At 50.2% G+C, this 22,702-nt stretch overlaps 1 protein-coding gene across 5 annotated transcripts in view; it reads right to left on the reverse strand.

Moving 5' to 3' along the window:
* Positions 1 to 22,702, reverse strand: part of SIK3 (SIK family kinase 3) — a 70,673-nt gene that overhangs the window by 28,922 nt on the left and 19,049 nt on the right. For all 5 annotated transcript variants that reach the window (XM_041458118.1, XM_041458117.1, XM_041458116.1 and 2 more), the window contains exons 2-3: positions 5,234 to 5,350; positions 3,947 to 4,010 (exon numbers count right to left, since the gene is read on the reverse strand). In XM_041458118.1, coding sequence (XP_041314052.1) covers positions 3,947 to 4,010; positions 5,234 to 5,350 — 181 coding nt within the window. The remainder of the gene's footprint in view (positions 1 to 3,946; positions 4,011 to 5,233; positions 5,351 to 22,702) is intronic.

The raw sequence follows: 22,702 nt of genomic DNA on the forward strand, positions 1-22,702 counted from the left end.
CTCTCAACAACTTCTGAAATATTTTAGCAATTCTCCTGCAGGCAAGAAAGCAAACTCAGCTACTGCAGCAGGTGTCTTTCTGCAAGGCTTTCCTAAGTGTATTTCTGCCCAAACCAAGTTTACCAGGCCCGGCACAGCCGGTGACACCCGCGTTCAGTGCTGGCACTTGGGGCACCCCCTGCCCCATGCCTCTCACCCAGAAAACTCTGCTGCCCCTCTGTCCAGCCAGTCCTGCTTAGGCTGCAAAAAGCCCTTTTTAGGTTAGGCGTGAAATTTCACTTTTGATGAAGAACTGGAGCAGAGGCCCAGGCTCTGCACGTAGGCACCGCGCTCCGAGCCCACTGACATTTCTGCACCAGCTCCAGAGGAAGGACAGAAACAATGAGGCTACAGAATACTTCACATACCACCAAGGGCAACTGTATGCCAAAATTAACCGTTGAGAGCTTAGTCTGCACAAACCTCCCATGCAGTGGGGGTTACAGAACTGACCTGAGTGCTGAGCTGGGAGCAGCACCCAGAGCACCCAGAGCCTGGCTGGCTGTGCCGGCGGCACCGCGCTGCTCGTGCACAGCGCTGCTCCTCTGGGTGTCTTCCAGAGGGGAAGGAATGCATCATTTCATTGCACAACCCCTACACACATCAGTCACCGCTCTCCCTACTTACATGAAGCACCTGACGCTGCTCTCTGTGTTAAAAAAACAATCCAATCCTACACTGGGGAAAAATCACCTTTGGTTCAGAGAGCACTGACCACGAGTTTCCACTCCCCGCCTCTGGACAGACGCCTCGTGCTTTTAAGCTGCTTTCTGTCTGGAAAACAAACGCTGATGAAGCTTCACATCTCCTCTGTGTGGGGGATTAAGTCACATTTCCAGTGAATTTGGTGACCTTGTGATGTCAGAAGCAGTCTGACCTTCTAGAGACAGGCACCACAACAGTGTTTAATGTGTCTGCCCAGTTCAGGCTCACAGTGCTCAGGACAAGCGGGCGGGCGGTGGGGAGACAGGGCAGACGTGGTAACCACATCAACCAGATGATAGTTTTCTAAATTTCCTGTGATTTTTTTTAATAATAAACCAAGAACTCATATTCCGTCAGTGAGGACTGCAGATTATTTACAGTTTTCATAGTAAACAGCTGAAAGCAAACCAGATTTTTAGACTATATTCCATCTGACCTCGAAAAAGGACACTCAAGGGACCTGGAATAGAGACCACCCTGTGTTTAAAAGGAGACATTCATTTCTTCATAATGTCAAACCAGCGACCCAACCACACGCAAAACACGGACAGGGACAAAAATAACAATTTACATTTGGCTGCTGGAGCCCACAGCAAACCCAAGGCCTGTCCCTGGTCCCTGCGCGCCGCTACGCAAACAAAGCGAATTATCAAACCATTTCCAGTAAGAGATGAATCAAAGACTCTCAGGGCACAGCTCGGCCCTGTTACTGGAACTTGGATAAGCAGGTGGTGGAACCCTCCCAGGTGCTGGGATCCCTGCAGAGCTCCGGCGGGCAGGGACAGGCCAGACACACGGCCAGCCCTGACTGACCGCGGCCATTTGAGAAACCATCGCTCCAGCAGCTGAGAGCTCTGACCTCTAGCACTGCCTGGGAAATCCTGACAGTCTTTGGGGTTGTTTAAACCTTAGGAAATCCTGAAAGCATCAGGGAAGCAATTTAAGATGTGTTCCTTACAAAAACCTGCAGTTCACAACGGCACAATGCTGCAGCTCTGGTTCTGTGGGGCTGCACTCAGCCTCACCCTGGGTATTTGACACACAGAACACCACAGCTGTCAGCCCCCCTTACCCTCCAGCACTACATTTTAAAGCCCACATCACGCAGGTGTTAAGACATGACCAAAAAGAAGATTGAAGAGGCTCAGCACAGGCCCATTCCACAGCGAGAGAACCCCCAGTGCCCAGCAGGAGGCACGGTGACAGTGGCTGCACTGCCCACACACACCTCACACACCACCCTGCAGCACATCCAGCTATTCCCAACAAGCCCAGCTGCCCCAGGGGGGACAGGCACTGAGCAGAGGCACTGTGCAGGTGAGGTTTTACCCAAGAGGAGAGCCTGGCTGCCCACGCTGCCATCGACTTTGTCTTCACAAAGGACGTGAGACCCTTCAGCGCTGGAGATGCAAGGACTGCAAGGAAACCTCCCCAGAATGGGCTCCTGCTTCCTCCCTGCAAATTGCTTCCGCTGTTAGAACAAAGTCTTAATGGCTCCTCAGGAAACTCTGAATACAAAAAGCTGAGACTTGAGTTTTCCCCTCTCTGCTCTCGCACTGAGGGCAGTGCCCAAAAATCCTCAAAACCGGGTAGAGAGGCAGGACCTCCTGGCTTGGGTCTGCAGAAGCCTCACGCTATTACAGAGCTGGCTGCTCCCAGCTATCAGTGAGGATAAAATGCTGGGCAGCAACATGGAAATTAGCCATGCTAATGAGCTGAATTTACTACAGCAGAAAATCTTTCAGAAAGCAATTAGGTTTTCACTTCGACTCACGCAGAAGGCTATTTTTGTAACCAAAGAATTCATTCCAAGTTTGTATGTGAGCTTGCACATAGCTCTGGATTTAAAAAAAGATGAGCCCATCCCTGCCAAATTCAACAGAAGAGGGAGAAAAAGTAAAAAGAGATTTATACTTTTCTGTGGTGATACACACCCAAGCCAACTCCAGGACACGTGCAGGTGATTTTGCTGTGCATGGGAAGGTGAATTTCACAAGCCTTTGGAACTGCTGAGTGTGTCCAGCACCATGATTCATATTTGAATAAACAACTGGAAGGCTCAGCAAGTCAGTTTTTCACCAGGCAATCCACACTTCCCAAACATCAGCTGTCACTTGCTTCCCCTTCGGCTGTCACCTTCTCAGGGAGAAATCCAAAGGACATGGACAATATTGACAAGAAGCCATGGCAACCATCTACAGAGGTACTGAGGAACTGGTGGCAGTTTGTAGTGGCTGGAAACCAGCACTTTTCAGCTTTTAGTTTCCTTCATTTGGGGTTTCTCTTGCTTCACTAAAAGCTTCGTCTTTTACTACAACTCAGCTTCTCCTCCAGAGAAATGAGAAGTAAAATCAAAAGTGAATCTTCTGCAATGACTGACGAGGACAGGGGGAGTGTTCCCAGGAGCTGACAGACCATGTGTGATGTCCTCACTTCCTTGACTGAAGCTAATTCAAGCACAGAGGATTTTCCCCCTTTTTGGAGGCTCACATTGGCAAAGCCAGTACAGACCAATGTTGCAAAATCCCAACTCTGTCACCCAGCACAAAATTCCAGAGTATAAGTAAATTCCTGTTTCTATAAGTTTTGCTATTGTTCACCAAACAAATGAACAAACCAGCCCACAGCTCTTTCAGCTGTGCTGCACAGATACTTTTTTCCCTTTCAGGAACAGCTCCTGTGGTCAAGAACACTCAGCCAAAACTCTCTGGGACAATGGTGCTTGGAAGGAATGTAATCAATGCTGGCTAAGATAACATCAGATATCAAAAAGGAAAGACAAGACATGGTTTTGAGCACAAAACCCACCAGAACTGCAGGACTGCCTGTTTCTTTGAAAGCTACTGACACATCCCAACAGTTCCACTACCACCAACAAGGTTCATATAACTTGCTGGGAAGCAAAGCACTCAGCAACACTAAGATCCAACAGCATGACTATTCCCAACATCTTTAATCCCAAAGAGAGCACGAAAGAGGAGCAGCACCACCTGTCAATGAAACCCAAAGAAGAAACAGAGGTTATGGGGGCTATTTTTCCACGGGGTTGGTCTCATTTACTCCTTTACTCCTCTTGTCAATGGAAAGTTTGCAGGCTGAAGGGCACCTCTCAGCTGAAACAAGAGAGTGTGGTGGCTATTTTCAGTTTACTGTAGTTGACCAAGTGCATTATCTGATTAAAGAATGCAATAAATGTACTTACCAAATATTTCCCCTCCACTGGCATACTCTGTCACCAGATAAATCATCCGCTCCGTCTCCATAACCTGCACACAAGGACAGAGAAGTGACACATAAGGAGACTGCTGAGTGCAACGAGAAATAGCTCTAAAACCACCTTTATTCCCTCTGAAACACGGGGAACTGCTTTCATCAAACCCAAACTATAACCTTCCCGTGCTTCCCAGAGCCATGTGCAGGGATGACAGGAACGGGGGACAGTAAGGATGAAAGAGCAATTTTCAAACCCTAAATCTGTAACTACACATTACACTTCACCTGCACCTTCCTCCTCCTGGTCTGTTTCCCCTCCCTTTAGCATTTGCTCCCAGGTCTTGTCCTGTTCCAGCAGCCTGGGAGACTTCTCAGGGTTGCTGCCCTGCTCTTCTCCCACCCTAAACAAGCCAAGCCCCAAGTGTCACCTCTTCAGTATCACACCAAAAGCTTTCGATGGAATGAAACGGGTTTAAAAAGGTTTTTTGCCTCAAAAGAAAGGTTTAAGGAGTAAGTTTGCAAAGAAGCACTCCCTGGGTACCTTGAAAGTGCCACAGTCCCTGTAAGCATCTCACACATGGTTTGGCCAAAGGAGCTAAACATTAACCTCTGTCACTTCACTATGTTTTAACTCTTTGGAGTCCAAATAAATGTTCATATCTCTCAAGCACAGATGGGAAACAGAGTGCCTTATGCCTCTGCTCCCATCACTCTGCTGCACCCTCCTCACAGAGGGGCACAACCAGCTACCTGTGTAAAGGGCAGACCACGTGGCTTCTGCCTCTGGGGGTTCTGTTTGCAGACAAAAAAAAAGTCAAACAAGATGGGAAAAAAGTCTGCAAACAATATTCAAAAGCAGGTCCGCTGCCAGTATTGATCCCCTTCCAGGAAAGGGCTGAGCAGATCAGCAGGGCCTGGGGGCCACAGGGAGCTGGGCAGGGAGAGGAGAGCTCAGTCCTGCTCCCGGGTGAGATTTACTCCCTCCCTTAAAGGGAGAAGGGGAACCTGCATCCGGTTTCAACTGGGAAACTGAGAAGCACACAATGGCCATAAACAAGTGGCAGGAGGCCAGCCCACAGAGGAAGCATGATGTCCCAGAAAGAGAAGGATTAGCTACACTTTCCCCCTGCCCCTCCAATCAAAGCACTTTGAGACCCTGAGAACATAAAGGGCTTTCCCAGTTCCTTGTAGCAGGAATGGAGGGATAGCTCTGGAGGAAGTGCTGCTGCACAGTGTGGGCTCAAGGGATGGAACCTCCATGGCAGAATGCTCCTACCTGGTACAACCTGATGATATGTGGGTGGCAAAGCATCTTCATGATCTGAACTTCTCGAAATATCTTCTTCAGGTTCTCTTCATCCAGCTGAGTCTTATCGATGATCTTTATTGCAACCTGGCAGAGGGGAAACAGAAGAGAGGTCACTGACCCAGCTGCATTATGCACACAGCAGCTCCTTGCACCCAGCAGAGATGGGAATGGGGGCTAGTGTCAGGCTTCTAACAATGGAGGTGTTTATTTATCTGTTTTAAACCAGAAGTGCTCTGTAACGCTACACTAATGGAGTTTAAACAAGTCTAAGTGCTTCCAGTCAGCTGCTCTCCAGTCTCCAAGACTCTCCCTCCACCTCCCAGCTCCTTTGGGCATGGACTGTAGAACCACCAGACTCCAAACATGGAGACACTTCTGTGCTAAGAACCACCTGTCTTTAAGTCCACTGAGCACCCTGTTTCATCCATACACAGGAAGGACAGGAATCTTTTCTGGAACACTGGGATGAACAGGAGAGAAAAGGCAGAGTGAAACCTCAATGGAGAAAACAGCTGAGAGAAAAAGCTGCTCTGCCTGGCAGAGGAACATTTGCCCTGCTGCTTCTAAATCAAATTTCAGCCTTTAGTATCTTCCTGCCCACCACGAAACACCCCTGCAAGCAAGCAGCTCCAGTCTCAGGATTTGTGGGATGAATTCCCATCCCCCAGCAGGTTTTCTCACTCAGAGAGGGCTCTCCCTGGGAAAAGAACCGCTTCTACAAATCTCCTGGTTGCTCTGCTGGAGAGCCTAATTTACACAAGTCCTGCCCAGGAAGGCTGCAGGATCATGCAAGGCCTGGGGAAGGGCATGCAAAGCAGCACTGCCACGAAAACCGCTGAGGATGCACAGCCACAAAGATCTGACACAGAAATGCTTGGCTTGTCCCAGACCCCAGAGCTCAGTGGGGACAAGGACAAAGTGCTCTGTGCACGGCAGCGTGCCAGGACCACGAGCACAAACCCACAGGGGCACACGACCCAAACACATGTCCCTCTCCTAGTGCCAGCCCCAAGGACAGGGCTAAGGGATGCTCTCACAGGCACGCACACAACCAAACAAAAGCAGCTTCAGATCCTTTAAGGGAATCTTTCTTTAAGGGAACAATCTGAAGCACATGAAAATTAAGCCTCATATTTTATGATCAAATCCCTGCCAGAGCAATAAGCGCCCTGCATGTGAGCAGAACGCAGCAGAATCCCGAAAAGGCACCCAAGTACAATAAGCTGTTTCTTTCATTTGAAACCTTTAATTCAGAGCGCAGGAACGCTTCCAGCCTTCCAAGTCACTGAGCATGCTTCCTCCAGCAGGAGCGGGAGCTGAACGGCAGCCAGGTCTGGCACTCGGCGCTGGGAGCTGCTGGCAGGAGGGGGCTGGAGCCCAGGCACGAGGTGAAACGGCAGCAGGGGCTGCCAGGCACCGGGCTGTGATTAACGGGGTGCAGACCCTGGGACCGGCCCAGCGCGGAGCCGCGCCGCAGGGATCCAGCACTGCGCCCAGGAGAGGGCTGGGAGAGTTGAGAGAGCCAGAGGAGGATTGGGAAACACTCTCCACATGCTTTTCACCCAAGGTTTTCCTGCAAGAACGGGCTTTTGTAAAGCTTGAGCATAAATACACATAAAAGCTTCCTCCGAGAGCAAAGCCAAGATGTCTACCCAGAGACATGAGTCATTTTCAGGCCCAAAGACGTAAATGAAAATCCACAGATCTGGAGTATTCCTAAGCTCCTTACTCATTCCCAGCTCTATATTTGCTCTAAGGAACTCTTATTTCCCAGCTTAATTATATGGCTCGAGCTGACACTCTCAGCCAAGTTCAGGGTATGTAGAGCATCTGATTGCACCCAACTTGGTCAGTAGGGCCAGACACAACAGAACTGAATTCCTCTGGTTTTCCCTGATAACATGGGGCAGGGAGGACCAGGCTGCCCCCTCCCCTGGCTCCTTGTGACGCTGTGGGATTTACACGTGGTGAGTGAAACTCCACACCCACAAGACACACAATACCTGGATGGGGAGCAAAGCCAGACCAACAGCACTCAGGAGATCTTCTTCTTCTTGAGAAGGACCTCATCCCCAGCTCAGCCAAGCAGCCCCAAACCCAAACCCACCCTCAGCAGTTAGGCAGAGGAGAGACCTGAAAGGGTGTCTTCCAAATGTTTTCATTCCACACAAATGCCTCCAGCAACTGATTCAACATGAAAGGCAAAAGTCTCCTGAAAAATCCTGGGGAAACCACCTCGTGCTCTGGTTTCAGGAAATGCAGAGCTTCCTCAGGACCCTGCAAGGGTGGAAGGAGGAAATCCCCGGTGCTCTGGGCAGCAGGGACACGCAGGGAATCTCAGGGATTTCAGGGGCTGATGTTCCACCCGGGGCTCTGCAGCAGGGGAGCTGCAGATGGTCTGTTCCAGAGCTTTGCTCTTTGGGCTCTTCTGGAGAATCACTACTTTTCCAGAGGGAAGGACTGGTATGAAGGTTTTCCAGAACAGATCGGTTGGTTTCTCCATTCCTGCATTTCCTAGCTGGCTAATATTCTCCCTTCCCTCATCAAAGATGATTTGGGATTTCGACAGAAAAGGGACTGGCTGAGGTCCTTGTGTTGCACCAGCCACACTGACTCCATCTAAAGCCCAAGGGATGGCCACAATGAATTCAGCCCTTTATTTTATTATTTATTTATTTATTGGAGATTATAAATTGGATAAAAACAGCCAAACAAAAGGATCTTTAGGATCTTTAAGGGAAAAATCTAAAGCACACGAAAACTAACCTTCATATTTTATGATAAAATCCTTGTCAGGGCGATAACTGCCCTACCTACAAATATATATATAAAATTACTTATGCAAAAAGAATCAGTTTCAGTTAAAATAAGCTCCAAACCCCAAAATCGAGTTCAGTCCCTCATGCTTACAAACACCACATAAAATAGAGAGGAAGACTAAACATCATTAAGTAAAGCAAAAATTCAGGCACAAGTAGAAGTGGAAGAAAACCATGATCTAAATTCTGAAACAATGAAATACTCTAAAAAAGGAGTCTGAGAAATTAACTATTCTTTTATCAGAAGTTAATGAAGCTTACAGGCAGGAGGATAAATGCCAAGCCTGGAGCATGCATGCTGCTACCAATTAACAAAATGTTCCCGCCACTTGTAAACAGTTCATTTATTCCTTCTTGTATCCAAGTAAAACTTGCACCAGTAATTTGGGGAAGGAATTGTTACTTGGGAGAAATGACAAGTTGCTAAAAACAATTGGTGGAGAGCAGGTAGGGTGTTCAAAGTGACAGCTGCAGGTTGCAGGTGGCACATTGTCCTGATTCAGGGCAAATTTGGGAGAGAAGGCATTGCTTTTCCAGGTTTTTCTTCTCCTGGTGCACCTGAGCTGAACACTGCTCTGTGACTCCTGTGACACTAAAGCTGTGCTGAGTGGATGTGCACGCTAGGCAAAGCCTTGTGGGGAGGAGTGGAAATTCCAACCACATGAAATGTAGCTGGGAAATGGAAGGAGGGGTACTGAAATTCTGGAGGGCCAAAAGGGAGCACCCAGATATCCCAGTACCAGCACATCCCACTGCATCCACGGGATGTCAGGAGGGATGGAAGGCAGCAAGGGGCTTCAGTCACCCCAGAATGCCCAGAGATGTGAGCTCCTGGGGGGGAGCCCGGGCTGCCCCTCTGCCCTGAGCACCGACCACTTCCTTCAGCCCAGCACACAAAGCCTGACAATTCTTGCTCTCAGCTCACAGAAGTCTCCTAAAGTTCCCAAAGTGTAACATAAACAACATTATAAATTCCTACTTTGCCCTGAGATACCAGATTTTCAAATCTGGCAGAAAGCAGAGCTAAACATGCCAAGGTGAGGGGCTCTGAAACAAGGCACAGGGCTTGGAATAGGAGAGAGGAGAATATCAACTTGCAGGAGTTAAAATCTATATGGACGTCTTGTTTCTCAGCTGAGTGTGGATAACAATCCAGACAGACTTCCTTGAATCCACAGTGCCCTGCCAACAGGAAGGGAAATGAACTGCTGGGTGCCCAGGCGGATGGGCAGGGAGAGGACAGCCACTGTGCCCTGCACTGCTCCAGCTGCTTGGAAAGGCTCTGAGAGAGAAAGAGGGGGAAGCACGGTCTGTTTTCAGTGGAAAGGAGCCATGGGACACTGCTTCCTTTTATTTCTGTGCTGTGAACAAAGGAACAAGCCAGAGACCCTGGCCTGGGCTAAAATCTGCTCCTTCACGCCATGCATCTGCTTGGATATAATTATAATGCAATGATAAATAAAATTTCTTGCATGAGTGATCATTCCATAAAGAAATCACCTTTTCCCTTTCAGTTCAGTTGTTTCTACAGTGTCCTGAGTGAAAACCAGAAACCCTCACTTCTTCCAAAAGGAGCCCATGTGCTCAGGCTGATCAGTGATCACTGCAAAAGTGTAATTATGGCAGTGGCATTCCTGTAAATCAGCACGGATCTCCTCCATGGAATGGGAGCCAACAGATGGCACCGGCAAACCGACTGCATTGAGAAAATCAACATGTTTATTTGGGAGCAAGACATTTCCTAGAACTGTCCCGGGGAGTCCTCCTGCTCCAGATTCCTCCTGGAAAACGCTCAGTAAACAGTCCCTGGGTGTCCTCTGCCATGGATGGAGGTGTCCCTGCAGCTCAGCTCCTGTGTCACCCCCAGGGCACATGGCAGACTGCAGCTACACGGAGAGCTGTCACCAGAGAGGGTCTCTGGAACAAATAAACCTGGAGCAGGCTCATCCACCCCAATTCCTCCTGCATTTGCAGTGAGCAAAGGAGCCCCCTCCTCCCTGTCCACTGACAACGTGAGCTGTCAGAGGGGCTGGCAGGGAACAACTCTTCCAGCTGCTCCTGCCTGCCACGAACACTTGGGAAGCTCGGGAACACGGCCAACAAAGGAACAAGCCAGAGACCCTGGCCTGGGCTAAAATCTGCTCCTTCACGCCATGCATCTGCTTGGATATAATTATAATGCAATGATAAATAAAATTTCTTGCATGAGTGATCATTCCATAAAGAAATCACCTTTTCCCTTTCAGTTCAGTTGTTTCTACAGTGTCCTGAGTGAAAACCAGAAACCCCCACTTCTTCCAAAAGGAGCCCATGTGCTCAGGCTGATCAGTGATCACTGCAAAAGTGTAATTATGGCAGTGGCATTCCTGTAAATCAGCACGGATCTCCTCCATGGAATGGGAGCCAACAGATGGCACCGGCAAACCGACTGCATTGAGAAAATCAACATGTTTATTTGGGAGCAAGACATTTCCTAGAACTGTCCCGGGGAGTCCTCCTGCTCCAGATTCCTCCTGGAAAACGCTCAGTAAACAGTCCCTGGGTGTCCTCTGCCATGGATGGAGGTGTCCCTGCAGCTCAGCTCCTGTGTCACCCCCAGGGCACATGGCAGACTGCAGCTACATGGACAGCTGTCACCAGAGAGGGTCTCTGTAATAAATAAACCTGGAGCAGGCTCATCCACCCCAATTCCTCCTGCATTTGCAGTGAGCAAAGGAGCCCCCTCCTCCCTGTCCACTGACAACGTGAGCTGTCAGAGGGGCTGGCAGGGAACAACTCTTCCAGCTGCTCCTGCCTGCCACGAACACTTGGGAAGCTCGGGAACACGGCCTGTTTGGATTAAGCAGCTGCTGGAGGGGTAAAAATCACTCCTGTAAGCAGATACCAGAGCTGCACAGGAGAACTCCAGCAGCAGAGACCAGAATTACATCGGAGAAGGGGGAAAAGCAGAGGGATAAGGAAACACACTGGAGATATGTGTATGAGCCACACGCAGAGGCACTCCACTGGCATATGGACACACGGCTGTGATAAAAACACCACGTCAGCTCCAGGCTACTGCAGGTCGTGTCCCCCTCGGGAGCTGTGCTGGGTGGATGTCACTGCACAGCAACGCCGTGCTCCTGTACGGACGCTCCGATGGCACAGGCACATGTTTCTCGGGCAAGCTGTCAGCACGAGCCTGCTGGGGTGTTTGGGGTCACCAAAAGCGAGCTCTCTCCATGCAAATAGGCAATTTGTACGGTTTTTAGTCATAAGAAAGCGCTCGACAAAAAGGAAGCACTGACACTGCCGATTCCCAGACTTCTCTTGGCAAGCTCATGGGTAACACAGGGGCATCTCCTTCTCGGAATTAACCAACCAGCAGAACCTACCTAAGTCAAAGTGATACAGCAAATAAAACTAGGCCAGTCTGCAGCAACATCAGTTGCTTTTGGAGGTGGCACAAATGCAAATATTGGCAGCAACTGAAGGCAGGAAACTGTGGACGAAGATGTGCTCAGAGAAGCTGCATTTGCTCAGGAAGGAAGTTCTCACCTTGTCCACATCCCTCTGCACAATCAATGCAGGGACTTGTGTCTTGCACAAGGTGAAGAAAATACTGATGGTGTTACGAGAAAAGTCAATACATCCAAATCCTCTTGGCCGGCTGCAATGTTAATACCCGGCTTGTGTGAGCGCCGTGCTCTGCCGTGACCTTTCCTTGTCCCAGAGGGAGCACAGCCGGGATTCCAGTGGCCAAAGCACAAGCCCCACATTCACATCCACGGCTCAGAGAACCAGCTACATCCAGGTAAGGAAATCTCATCATTTCAGGGCATGTACAGCAGCTTACAAATGTCACAGGACAGGAAGCTCATCTAGAGCACCCCGAAGGATCCCAGCCTTTATCCGTGCTGCATTCCTCCTTTCCCAGTCCTGGATTAACCCTATGCCAGCAGCTGCAGCTTCTCTTTTCCAACAGAAGCCATCATAAAGGTCTGAGAGGTAAGTGCCCCACACCTGACACTTGCTGCTTCACAGCAGCAGCCTCAGTGCCAGTTCAGTGGTGATTTAATCCCAAATGCAAACTCTTTCCCATTCTGAAGCTGCAAGGGCTGACAGGTAAATTCTGTCATGTTCAGCCACAGCGTAGCTGTGTAAATAATGTCCTGCCAGCCACGAGAAAGCCTGGTCACATTGCTAGAGCTCTACTTGTCACACTCACCTGGATGCCAGGTCCCAAACCCTCCTGGAGAGCTTCTCCTCATTATTTCATCACCTGGGGCAACAGCGGGAAACAACAGAGACTTGGAGTTACCTGCCCTGGCTGACACACACGACATCAGAGCGTGCTGAACAGCATCAAGGGCTTTGGGATTGCAGAGAAAGGCACGGGAAAGGGAGCTGGAGATGCCAATTAGATAAACAAACCATCCTGGTGCACGAAGAACCTCCTGCTGCAAACGGGAGGTGCTGCGAGGGCGAGCTCCATGAATCATCACCTCGGGCTGCAAACACACACCTGGTAGAGGCCGAGCACAAGGACAGGCCACAGCACCCCACACAGGGCTGGGAAGAGCGTATCCAGGCTGCATGAATTACCACATATCCCCACAAAACCTGATGGCTGCTCAGCAGGTTCCCTGGCCTTCAGGCTGAGCAGGACTCAGAGGACCAAGCAGCGACCAAGGAGGTCAGCCATGCAGAGCTTAAGAACAGGAATCCCTTAAGCTACACCACATCTCTTTCTAGCCCTTATCCTTCTTAATGACAAGATTTCCAAAGCTTTTTAAAGTTCTGTCAGACACTGAATCTCCTGGTCCCTGCAGTGCTGCCTTTTTCTCCTGGGCTCCAGCAAGAGACTCCACGGGATTGAGCCGAAGGCAGAGCAAGTCTCAGCACAGCAGACTGCAGGTAGCCACACCTAACCACCTCAAACACAGCACGGGATAGCCACACCACTCCTGTCTGCTGGATTCCACGGCTTCACACCGTGTCTGCATTCCCACTGGCCTCCCTGTCTTTTCATTTCTCACTCTGTTACAGCAGAAAACCCCTCCAGCCCCAACAGTTTCAGCTGACATTTATGCCAGTAATTTGTTTTTAGTTCAGAAGCCTTGTAAAATTCCTGTAATGCTTCCCAGATGCAAGGCTGAGAACTTCACAGGAGTCAGAACGTGAATTAGAGGTGGTATGGAAAATTATTTATCCTGGTGAGGGAAGAGAGCAAACCACACGGACAAATGCCACCCTACAGCGAGTGCTGCTACCCTGAAACACGTCCACATGTCCATCCACAGAGAGCAAGCAGCAAGAGCTGCACGCCTGGGAGGTCAGTTCATCAAACTCCTCCATACCTGGACCATAAAAGCAGAATATCTAAGAACAAGTATTAAAAATCAGCTTAAGCCAAAGGAAAAGAGGCTGAGGTAAAAGGCAGGTTGTAAAAGCTCCTGCTTGTGGCATTAGCAGGAATTCTAGTGGGATGCAGCAGGACACTGCTGAGCAGAAGGAATGAAGGCTGAGCCCTGAACACGGCTGTGGTGCAGCCCCACGATCTGCTGACAGTCTGCAGCACTACCTCCACGGCTTCCATGCAAATTAAAAGCACTCTTGGCACTTACTACACAAAGACTGCACTTGATAATTAAAACCGGTTTTTGAATGCACTTAAAACTAGTGCAGAAGCTCATGGAGGTGCATTTAAATCGATGCAAACTGGTTAACTAACAAATGGGATGTGAAAAAGCAGAGCCCGGTCACGTAAGCTCGACTGTTTGGCCAAGGAGGCTCAGATCCAGCCCCTGTGACAGCAGATGGGAGCACTGCAGTTCTGCTCAGGCCTCACTGCACTCCTGCTTGAGCTACAGCTCGGCCTCCCAGCCACCTGCAGGCAAGCAAAGCCAAGAGGTGAATCAAATTCTGGGAGGACACTTGGCCACCTTGGTCCCCTTCCAGTCCAGGGTGCCCGTTCAAACCACTTGCTTAATTGCTCTCCCCTCAATTCAGGCATTGCAGCCTGAACATCCCATGGAAACAAATCCAGTTCAGTTTACCAACACCTTGAATACCCATCTGGCAGCACTATTTCAGGAGATGTCAGTTGAACACTGCAACAGACCTCCGTGCACGATTCTGCCTCCAAACCTCTCCTGAGATTGCCACTGAATCATGTAAAGAACCCTAGAATCACTGAGGTTGGAAAAGCCCTCTGAGATCATTGAATCCAACCTGTGCCCAATCCCCACCTTGTCCCCAGCACTGAGTGCCATGTCCACTCCTTCCTTGGACACCTCCAGGGATTCCACCTCCTCCTGGGCAGCCCCTTCCAATACCTGTCAGGAATTTATCCAGAATGAGGATCCCCCCTGAGCCTCCTTTTCTCCAGGCTGAGCCCCCCCAGCTCCCTCAGCTGCTCCTCATGCCTTACTCTCCAGCCTTGGAGAGAGTTGCTTAGCAGCAGAGTTTTGGAAATGTATTTGCACGCAGGAAGAAATCTGTGACAGCAGGAGATGCATCAGGAATGCTGCTGTGGAACAGAGCCCCAGTGGAGACCATCCCTGAGAGCAGAGGGGCCACAAGACGTGGAGACAACCTGCCAGCTTTCATGGGAAAGGCCTGGCTCAAATATCAAGAGAAGTCTTCAAAAAGCTGCCAGGATATTACAGCAAGCAGGTTTTGAAAGTGTTATACAAAGTTCCCTGGATTGTCATTTTGCTCTAATTCAGTCGTGACCTAAAAATGCAAGTGACGGGGGAAAATAGTGCATTTCAGGTACAGGGTGTGCAGTCAGAGGAAGGTTTGAATTATTGGATTATAAAATGAAAAAGCTCAGAAATAAGGAAATTTAGAAGCTGGTGCGCATGAAGTGATGCGTTGAGAACACACTGTACGTTAGGGTTTGGATTTTTTTAAGCAATGCTTATGCTGCAAAGAGCACCACTTGGATGGAGAGGTCTCCTGAGAGGAGAGGGAACACCTCACCTCCCTCCTGTCTAACATATGGAGCACCCAGCACTGGTGCAGCACAGGTTTAGAGCAGCTACTTTGTAATGACAGAAAATGGCTATTTTTTAATGACAAAACCAACACACGCAGCAGGAGCGCCCTTGGCTGAGCTCCCCAGCCTGCCGTGCACCACAGAAATCCTCCTGCTGTAAACTGCATCCTGGGAAAACACCTGGCACTGCACCAGGACATGCAGCACAAGCACAGAGTCATCTGGGCTGGAAAAGACCTCCAGGACCATCGAGTCCAAGCTGTGCCCAATCCCCACCTTGTCACCCAACCCAGAGCACTGAGTGCCACATCCAGGCATTCCTTGGACATCTCCAGGGATGGGCACTCCAAACCTCCCTTCCAATGTTCAACAACCCCTCCTGTGAAGAAATTCCTCCTGATGTCCAACCTGAGCCTCCCTGGCACAGCTTGGGGCTATCACATCCTCTCATCCTGCTGCTGGATGCCTGGGAGAAGCCGCCAGAGCCACAGGGAGCCCTTGCACCGGCTTCCAGTGGATTTCCTGAGGCTCCCTAAGGGTTAAAGCCAAGGACTTCTGGAAGATATTAAGCACCAATGTCTTGGCTTCCCTTCTGCAAACAGCAACAAGCTCCAGAGGAATCTGTCATCCCATATAACAATCCCTTTCACTCAGCCCCACAGCCCGCTGCCTGCTCCTCGCCGCAGCCCCAGCGCGGTGCTGGCTCCGTGCTGGGCTCCTGCTCCGGATCCTGCCCGCATTCCAGGGGGAGGCTGGGCTCTGCACAGCCCGGCATGCATGGGAGCTGCAACGTGCACGTACGTGTGCGGCTCCATTCACCAGTGAATGGTCACACGAGAAGGCTGCAGGAGCGTGAAACATCACACTGGGATTGCCACACAAAATCCGCAGGGACGGAGAGCATGGAAGGAGTCGCGGCTCTTCCTCATGTGCCATCAGGTCCGTTTGGGAATGTGGGGTTCTGGGCTCTGAAACAGACCTGTACAGATATTTTCCTGAACCTGTAAGCGTTGGGTCTTTTCTATACCACAGTCAAACTAGCTGGATGTTCAAAACAAGTCAAAAGCAACAGCCCATACTTACAGAAAAGGAATTTCTCCCCAATATCAAAGATTTCAAATGCATCAAATGCCTTTTATTCAGTATTTATGATTTCCATGCGCATCATCCTGCTGCTGGCAGAGACTGCAAACACTGCTCCCTTGCCAGCACCTCAGAGATCACAATTAGGAGGTGACACCATCACCTCTAGTTCTAGGATTATTTTCAAGGTGCCAATTACATTAACACTACGGGTCCTGGAGCACACTGAGCTGGAAGGGGCCGAGATTCTGCCAGGGAAGAGAGGAATAAAGCACGATGCCAGATCTGGATGATACACTGAGGAATTTTTAGACGCTGTGTTTGCAGCAGGAGCCTTTGTGCAGTTTGCCACGATCAGATGGCAGTTTCTATGGGAACAAACAAGCAGTGGCCCTGTCACAAGATGTCTTGTAGAGACACTGATGAAGGCACTGAGACTCAGGAAAGTTTCTTATGCTGCAGTGCAGCCTGGCAAAGATACTCCAGCTCAGGTTATCAGCTTGGGAGGCAGAACTATCAGGATACACCAGAAGTATTTTCAGTACAAAGTCAGTGCAGTTGTTACACTCAAAATTTTGAATCCAGCCTTTGTGTGCACATCAAGCTTTGGAAGGCTGTAGTTTGCCTCTCAGACACTCCTCCATCAATAATGATGTTTGTTATGTGCCACAAAACCCAGTCACTGGAGTCTGTGCTTGGCTCCAAAAGCAATAGAAATGATCAAACTGGTGAGACACTATTTTTTAGCTTCAAACATCAGAATTTTCATCAGTCACAAGACTACAGCAGAAAGCAATTTTCTTCTCAAAACCACTGCTTCTATTTACCATCCCCACCCCTTAAGTTAATTAAAAATCCTTCAATTAGCTGATTTAGGGAGGGTTAATGTTATTGTCAGGAAGACTGGTTCCCCTGGGCCTGAAAACAACCGTGGCTGCCTCCAGCCCCCGATTACACAGAACATTTTCAGACTCTAAGGTTCCCGAGTATCACCACCCCTCACTCCAGAACTGTTATGAAATGGAGTGGAAATTTTTAGAAAGAGAAGCCAAAAGTGAAACTGTGAGGAATGCAGGCTTCAACACATTAACCCTCAACAACCAAGGCAAACCACATCCAAGTGATGGAGAGTCCCTTCCTCACCCTCAGCTTGCCCAGGCTCTGCAGGAGAAGCAAACCAAACGGATTTACCCCCAGTTAGGTGGGAGAAGCACGGGCTGCCCCCAGCCCTCTGCCAGCCCTCAGCAGAGTTTAGAACAAAGGAAGATGAAAGATTGGCAGCTCGGGTCTGATTGTAAAGTCCAGATTAAAATAAACTGATGTTCTGCAGTGGTATTACCTGAGTGAAGGCAGAAATTCCCTCCCTTTCAGCAAGGGAGAATCAGGGAATCTCATTCCAGCTTGCTGAGGACAGAACACCCTTGCAGTCACTTCCACTAAGTGATGTCAGAACACAGGACCTGCCTCTTGGAACTTCAGGAAGTATCTGCTCCCCCCAAAACCACAAAGATTTGCTTGAAATTTGAATTTGTTTCATAACAAAGCAAGCTTGACAGAAGAATCTTCCACAGCAGTAAGTGCACGGACCAACTTGTTAAAGAATCACCTTTCACTTGGGCACAGAACTGAATTGCAACACTAGAGAAGCCTACAAGCCACTTCCAACAAGACTATCTGATTTCCCTTATCAGCAGAAATGACTTAAACCCACAGATTACACGCTCAGGAGCTGAAAACCTACTTCAAAGCCAAGGCATGATCCAGCCCCGGGCTCCCAGGGCCGCGTGGCACAGCACGGTGTGAGCAAAAGGGCACCCAGACACTGCCCCGTGCCAGGGCTGCCAAAGCCACGCCAGGAGCCTGGCTCACAGGCAGGACAGCCACCTGGGACACGGGCTGGGTGTCACTCCACGGCAGAGGATGGCTCATGATTCACTTTCTGTGCAAGCTGCACTCCGAGGAGCGAATTCAGGTCTGGACGGGCAACTGGAGCGTCCCGCTAATCACCCCAGCCAGGCTCCCAAATGTCACACACGGCCATTAGCCCCAGGTTGGTGACAGCACGTGGCAAAGGGCCAAAGATCAAACAGCAAAGGGTGCCACTCTGATCCCTGCTGCTCCAGCCATGCAAATCAAAGTCGTTCCTGGTGCCAACAGGCAGCACCAAGGGCTCAGGCACCCCGAGACCTGGGAGGGAGATCCTGCCCTCGGCACCACCACGGCCCTCACGTGGGACAAGTTACCATGGCTGTCACCAGCTCTCAAAGCAGGGGACAATGGAGTATTTTTGGAGCACAGACACTGCTATTTTGAAAGCACTTCAGCGCTGTAGTACCCAAATTCTAATTGTGGCTGCTGCTTTGCTTTGCCACCGTAAATCCTGTTCCGAGGGAGTAAGACAGCAGCCAATACATGAGCGTAGGCATTGCACAACTGGGCTTCTACAAGCACTTGGTGTGAAGAATAATGTTCTTAAAAGATTTAATTTCTAGGGAATGTTTAAATACTGAAGAGTAAACACTGAGTCAGAGCCACGCACTAAATACAGGTAAATGCAGCAGGGGCACGTGGAAGCAAAGCCGCAGCCTGGAATTCTCTCAATGCCTCTCCTTGTACATGGGAAATTCAGGGCCCACAGAGGACAAAGCCTCCTTTATACCTGCAGAAACTGCAAGAAAACAAAAACCAAACAAATACAGCCAACCTACAGATCCGTTTGGGGGTCTTAAACCAAGTCTGCAGCACACAGCTTGGCGTGTCTGAATTTTGGGTATTTGAACGGTCCCACACGTACAAAGCCCGGGGCAGGCAGCGGCTGCTCACAGCTCAGGGGACCCCTGAGTAACAGCAGCACAGAGGAGATGGGCCCTGGCCACTGCAAATGCCTGGGGCACTGCTGTGCATCTCTGGGGTGCACCAGTGCAGCACTGCTCCCCTCCACACACACCCACCAAGCCCAAAATACATCGCTTTGCCCTCGTCACAGGATTTCCTACTCCTTCCAAGCAGCAGGTCAGGACTTATTGCACCAGGACACTGACCACACGTTTCCATTTGCTTGCAGTAGAACAAAAATATTTACTTTCACAAGCACAAGCTGATGTGCTACTAAATCATTTCACTTAGCCTAGACCTAAGAGTCCAGTGAGAGCCATGGAACAGCAAAAGAACTACGTATTAAGGTAACTCTCCAGTGCCAACAGCCACAGAACAGAGGTGTGTTTTCCGTGTCCACACAGCCCACGGCACTTTCTGATCCCAGACCACCCTTCCCAAAGCGCAGCAGCAGGAACTGATGCCACCTGGCAGCATCCAGCAGGAGCCAGGAGCACCTCACGGCTCTTGCTAACTCCCTGACAGGGGCAAAGGCACAGCTGGGGCTCACAAAACCCCTGTGGCTTCAGGAACAGCACGAGTCAGTCCCAGGCAGGGCTTTCCCTGACCACTGGGGGTTGCCCAGAGCCTGCCCACCCCTGCTCTGCTCCGTGTCCCAACAAAGCACAAGCCACTCTCAGCCAAGGGAGTTTTGCCTCCTCAGAGGGGAAAAGGGACCATAGATAGTTCTCTCTAAACTTGGCAGGCCATGTGGGAACTGATACAGCCAGGGTGGGCAAGCTGGAGCCAGGAGAACAATTTTGGCTCCTAAACTAGAAGCCTGAAAAATTGGAAGTGGCGCTCCATTTGTTTAAATTACCTTCTGAAACCATGCTCCATATGTGGGAATGAACAGTCACTCTGGTAGCCCTAAACACAACCAGGAGTAAATTGTTCCAAGATGCACATCTGCGCTTACCAAAGATCACACAGAAGGGCTGCCAAGGCAGGGCTTCATTTCCCTTACAGGACCTTGTTTTAAGAACTCTTAAGTGAAAATGGCAGCCCAGAAAGGTGCTGTGTGTGGGACAGACCACCATCACCCCTGCCTCAGCAAAGAAAGGTCTCAGTCTGTCCTGCTGCCTTGGAATCACAGAATTGTCTAGGCTGGAAAAGCCCTCTAAGATCAGACCAATGGCACTGCCAAGGCCACCACCACCCGTGTCCCCAAGTGCAACATCTACATGGCTTTAAAACACCTCCAGAGATGGGAACTCCACCACTGCCCTGGGCAGCTGTTCCAGGGCTGGGCAATGCTTTCAGTGAAGAAATTTTCCTTAATATCTAAATCTCCCTTGGCACAACTTGGGGCTGTTTCCTCTCCTCCTGTCCCTGTTCCCTGGGAGCACAGCCTGACCCCCCCCAGCTGTCCCCTCCTGTCAGGAGTTGTGCAGAGCTACAGGGTTCCTCCTGAGCCTCCTTTTCTCCAGGCTGAGCCTTGCCTGCTCCTGAGGCTCCAGACCATTCCCCTGCTCCATTGCCTTTCTCTGCACAGGCTCCAGCACCTCAACGTCACTCAGAAAGCAGTTTTTTATTTCTCTGCACATCCACACAAAACCACAATAAAATTCAAAGTCCAGATACAACTTGAAGTGACTCTTTCTTATCACAAGGATGATGAGAGTCCCATCTTGAGGGAGGGAGCCTGCTCCATCCCTCCCTGTGAACACAAAGGCAGCGCAGGGCAGGTTTGTCCCACACAGTTTTTCACATGGCCCCGGAGCTCGAGTGCTCTGAAGGCCTCCTGGCTGGGCTGTACAGTCAGAGGGGACTGCAGCCAGCAGCTCATACTGTACGGCTATCGGGTGACGTGCCAGTAAAACAAGCTGCCTGCCTTCTAAACCTGGACTATCACAAGACCACGACATAAATGTCAGGCCTGGCAGCGCCTGCTCGCACCCAGCCCTGCCGCCAAAACACTGAGTGTGCCCCAAAACCTGCAAGGGATTAAGCACAGACCTTCTGCACCGAGTCTTCATGTGCAATTCTGCTTCTTTGGGAACATGCACATTGGTCAGGGCACGTCCAGAGAGCATCTGGAGTTCCTGGAGCAGGAGAGGTGGGCAGTTCATTTAACAAGTGACTGACCACTCCTGGGCAAGGGATTTATTGCAGCTGTACAAGAAAGCAGGAAAAGAGCAGCAATCCAAAAACACTGCCTTGCTGATTCACACTTGGTATCAACATTTACCCAAATTCTTTCCTTGCTTCTGTGTCCAGGGAAGGGAACGGAGCTGGGAAGGGGCTGGAGCCCCAGGAGAGGCTGAGGGAGCTGGAAAGGGGCTCAGCCTGGAGAAAAGGAGGCTCAGGGGGGACCTTGAGGCTCTGCTCCAGGGAACAGGGACAGGAGGGGAGGGAATGGCCTCAGGCTGGGCCAGGGAGGCTCAGGGTGGACATCAGCAGGAATTTCCCCATGGAAAGGGTGCTCAGGCCTTGGAAGTGCCCAGGGAGGTTTGGAGTGCCCATCCCTGGAGGTGTCCAAGGAAGGGCTGGAGGTGGCACTCAGTGCTCAGGCTGAGGACAAGGTAGGGATGGGGCACAGCTGGGACTCGATGGTCCTGGAGGTCTTTTCCAACCTCAGTGATTCTGGGATTCTGTGAAATATGGAATGCACAGCTTCAGGGAGCTGATTTACACCTTAACTGCATTCTTCCCCCCTTAAACATTTTAACCATTTAAGACACCTGCAACAGCTGAAACTCCAAAGACAATGGTGATGCTACAGGGAAAAAAACCCAAAACATGAGGGCTGGATAAAGGTTCCTGAGCAGCAAGCCTTGCAGAGCTGTCCAGGAGAGCCGTGCAGCTCTGCTGAGCACATACTGAACCAATTACACAGGAGCCTCCCCAGACCCACACAACCTCGGGAGCTATCACATTATAGATCCTTATGTAAGGCACAGTGACGTAAATCCAGGCTCCCTTGACACACGGAGGGTGCGAGATGAGCGAGCCTGCAGGAATTTCAGATCATATTTCCCATCTCCCCTATTCATTCATTTGTATCATTTGCCATGACCTTGCTCTCCAGGGACATATATCACCAGAAGGAGATAAATGAGATTTCTATTAATTTGAATGATAGCAGCAAGAAACTAAAGGCGCTGTCTCACCAGGCTGATTAGTATTTTTTCTCTCTTTAGATGCAGATGAAAACAAAGGCTTATTTACCAGCTGCAGGACTGGCCACACTAACTGATGGCTGCTCTCAGTGCCAGCAACCAGATCAGCTCACTTCAGCTCAGTCCCAGCACCAGGATGCAGGAAGAGGTCAGCCACCAGGAGAGAGGAGATCCTGCGTGCCCAAGGATTGCTTTTTACCGTGTTCAGAGCGTGCAAGGGGAACACTCAGGCCAGGACTGCTCTCCACAGCCTGCATGGAACATGCAGAGTCCTGCTCCTGCTCCAGCCCTGCTGGGTGAGGGGTGCTGCTCCCCAATCCACAGCACGTGCTGTCACTTTTCCAGGAAAATCACCCTCAGCAAGGCACCTGTCCTGGGTGTCTGCCCCGTGCTAAGCTGGGGTAGTGAGGAGAGGGAAGAGTTGAGTGGAGCCAGCACAGCCAGAGGTTTGTGTGGTGCAGGAGAACTTTTGTCTCTGCAGCAACGAGCTCAGTCGTGTTAGCCTGACTTTCTATGATTCAGGTACAAAATGAAAATTAGTTTCTATTCTAGCACG

Source organism: Pyrgilauda ruficollis, unplaced genomic scaffold (assembly GCF_017590135.1).
Source record: "Pyrgilauda ruficollis isolate IOZ18807 unplaced genomic scaffold, ASM1759013v1 scaffold126, whole genome shotgun sequence".
NCBI lineage: Eukaryota > Metazoa > Chordata > Aves > Passeriformes > Passeridae > Pyrgilauda > Pyrgilauda ruficollis.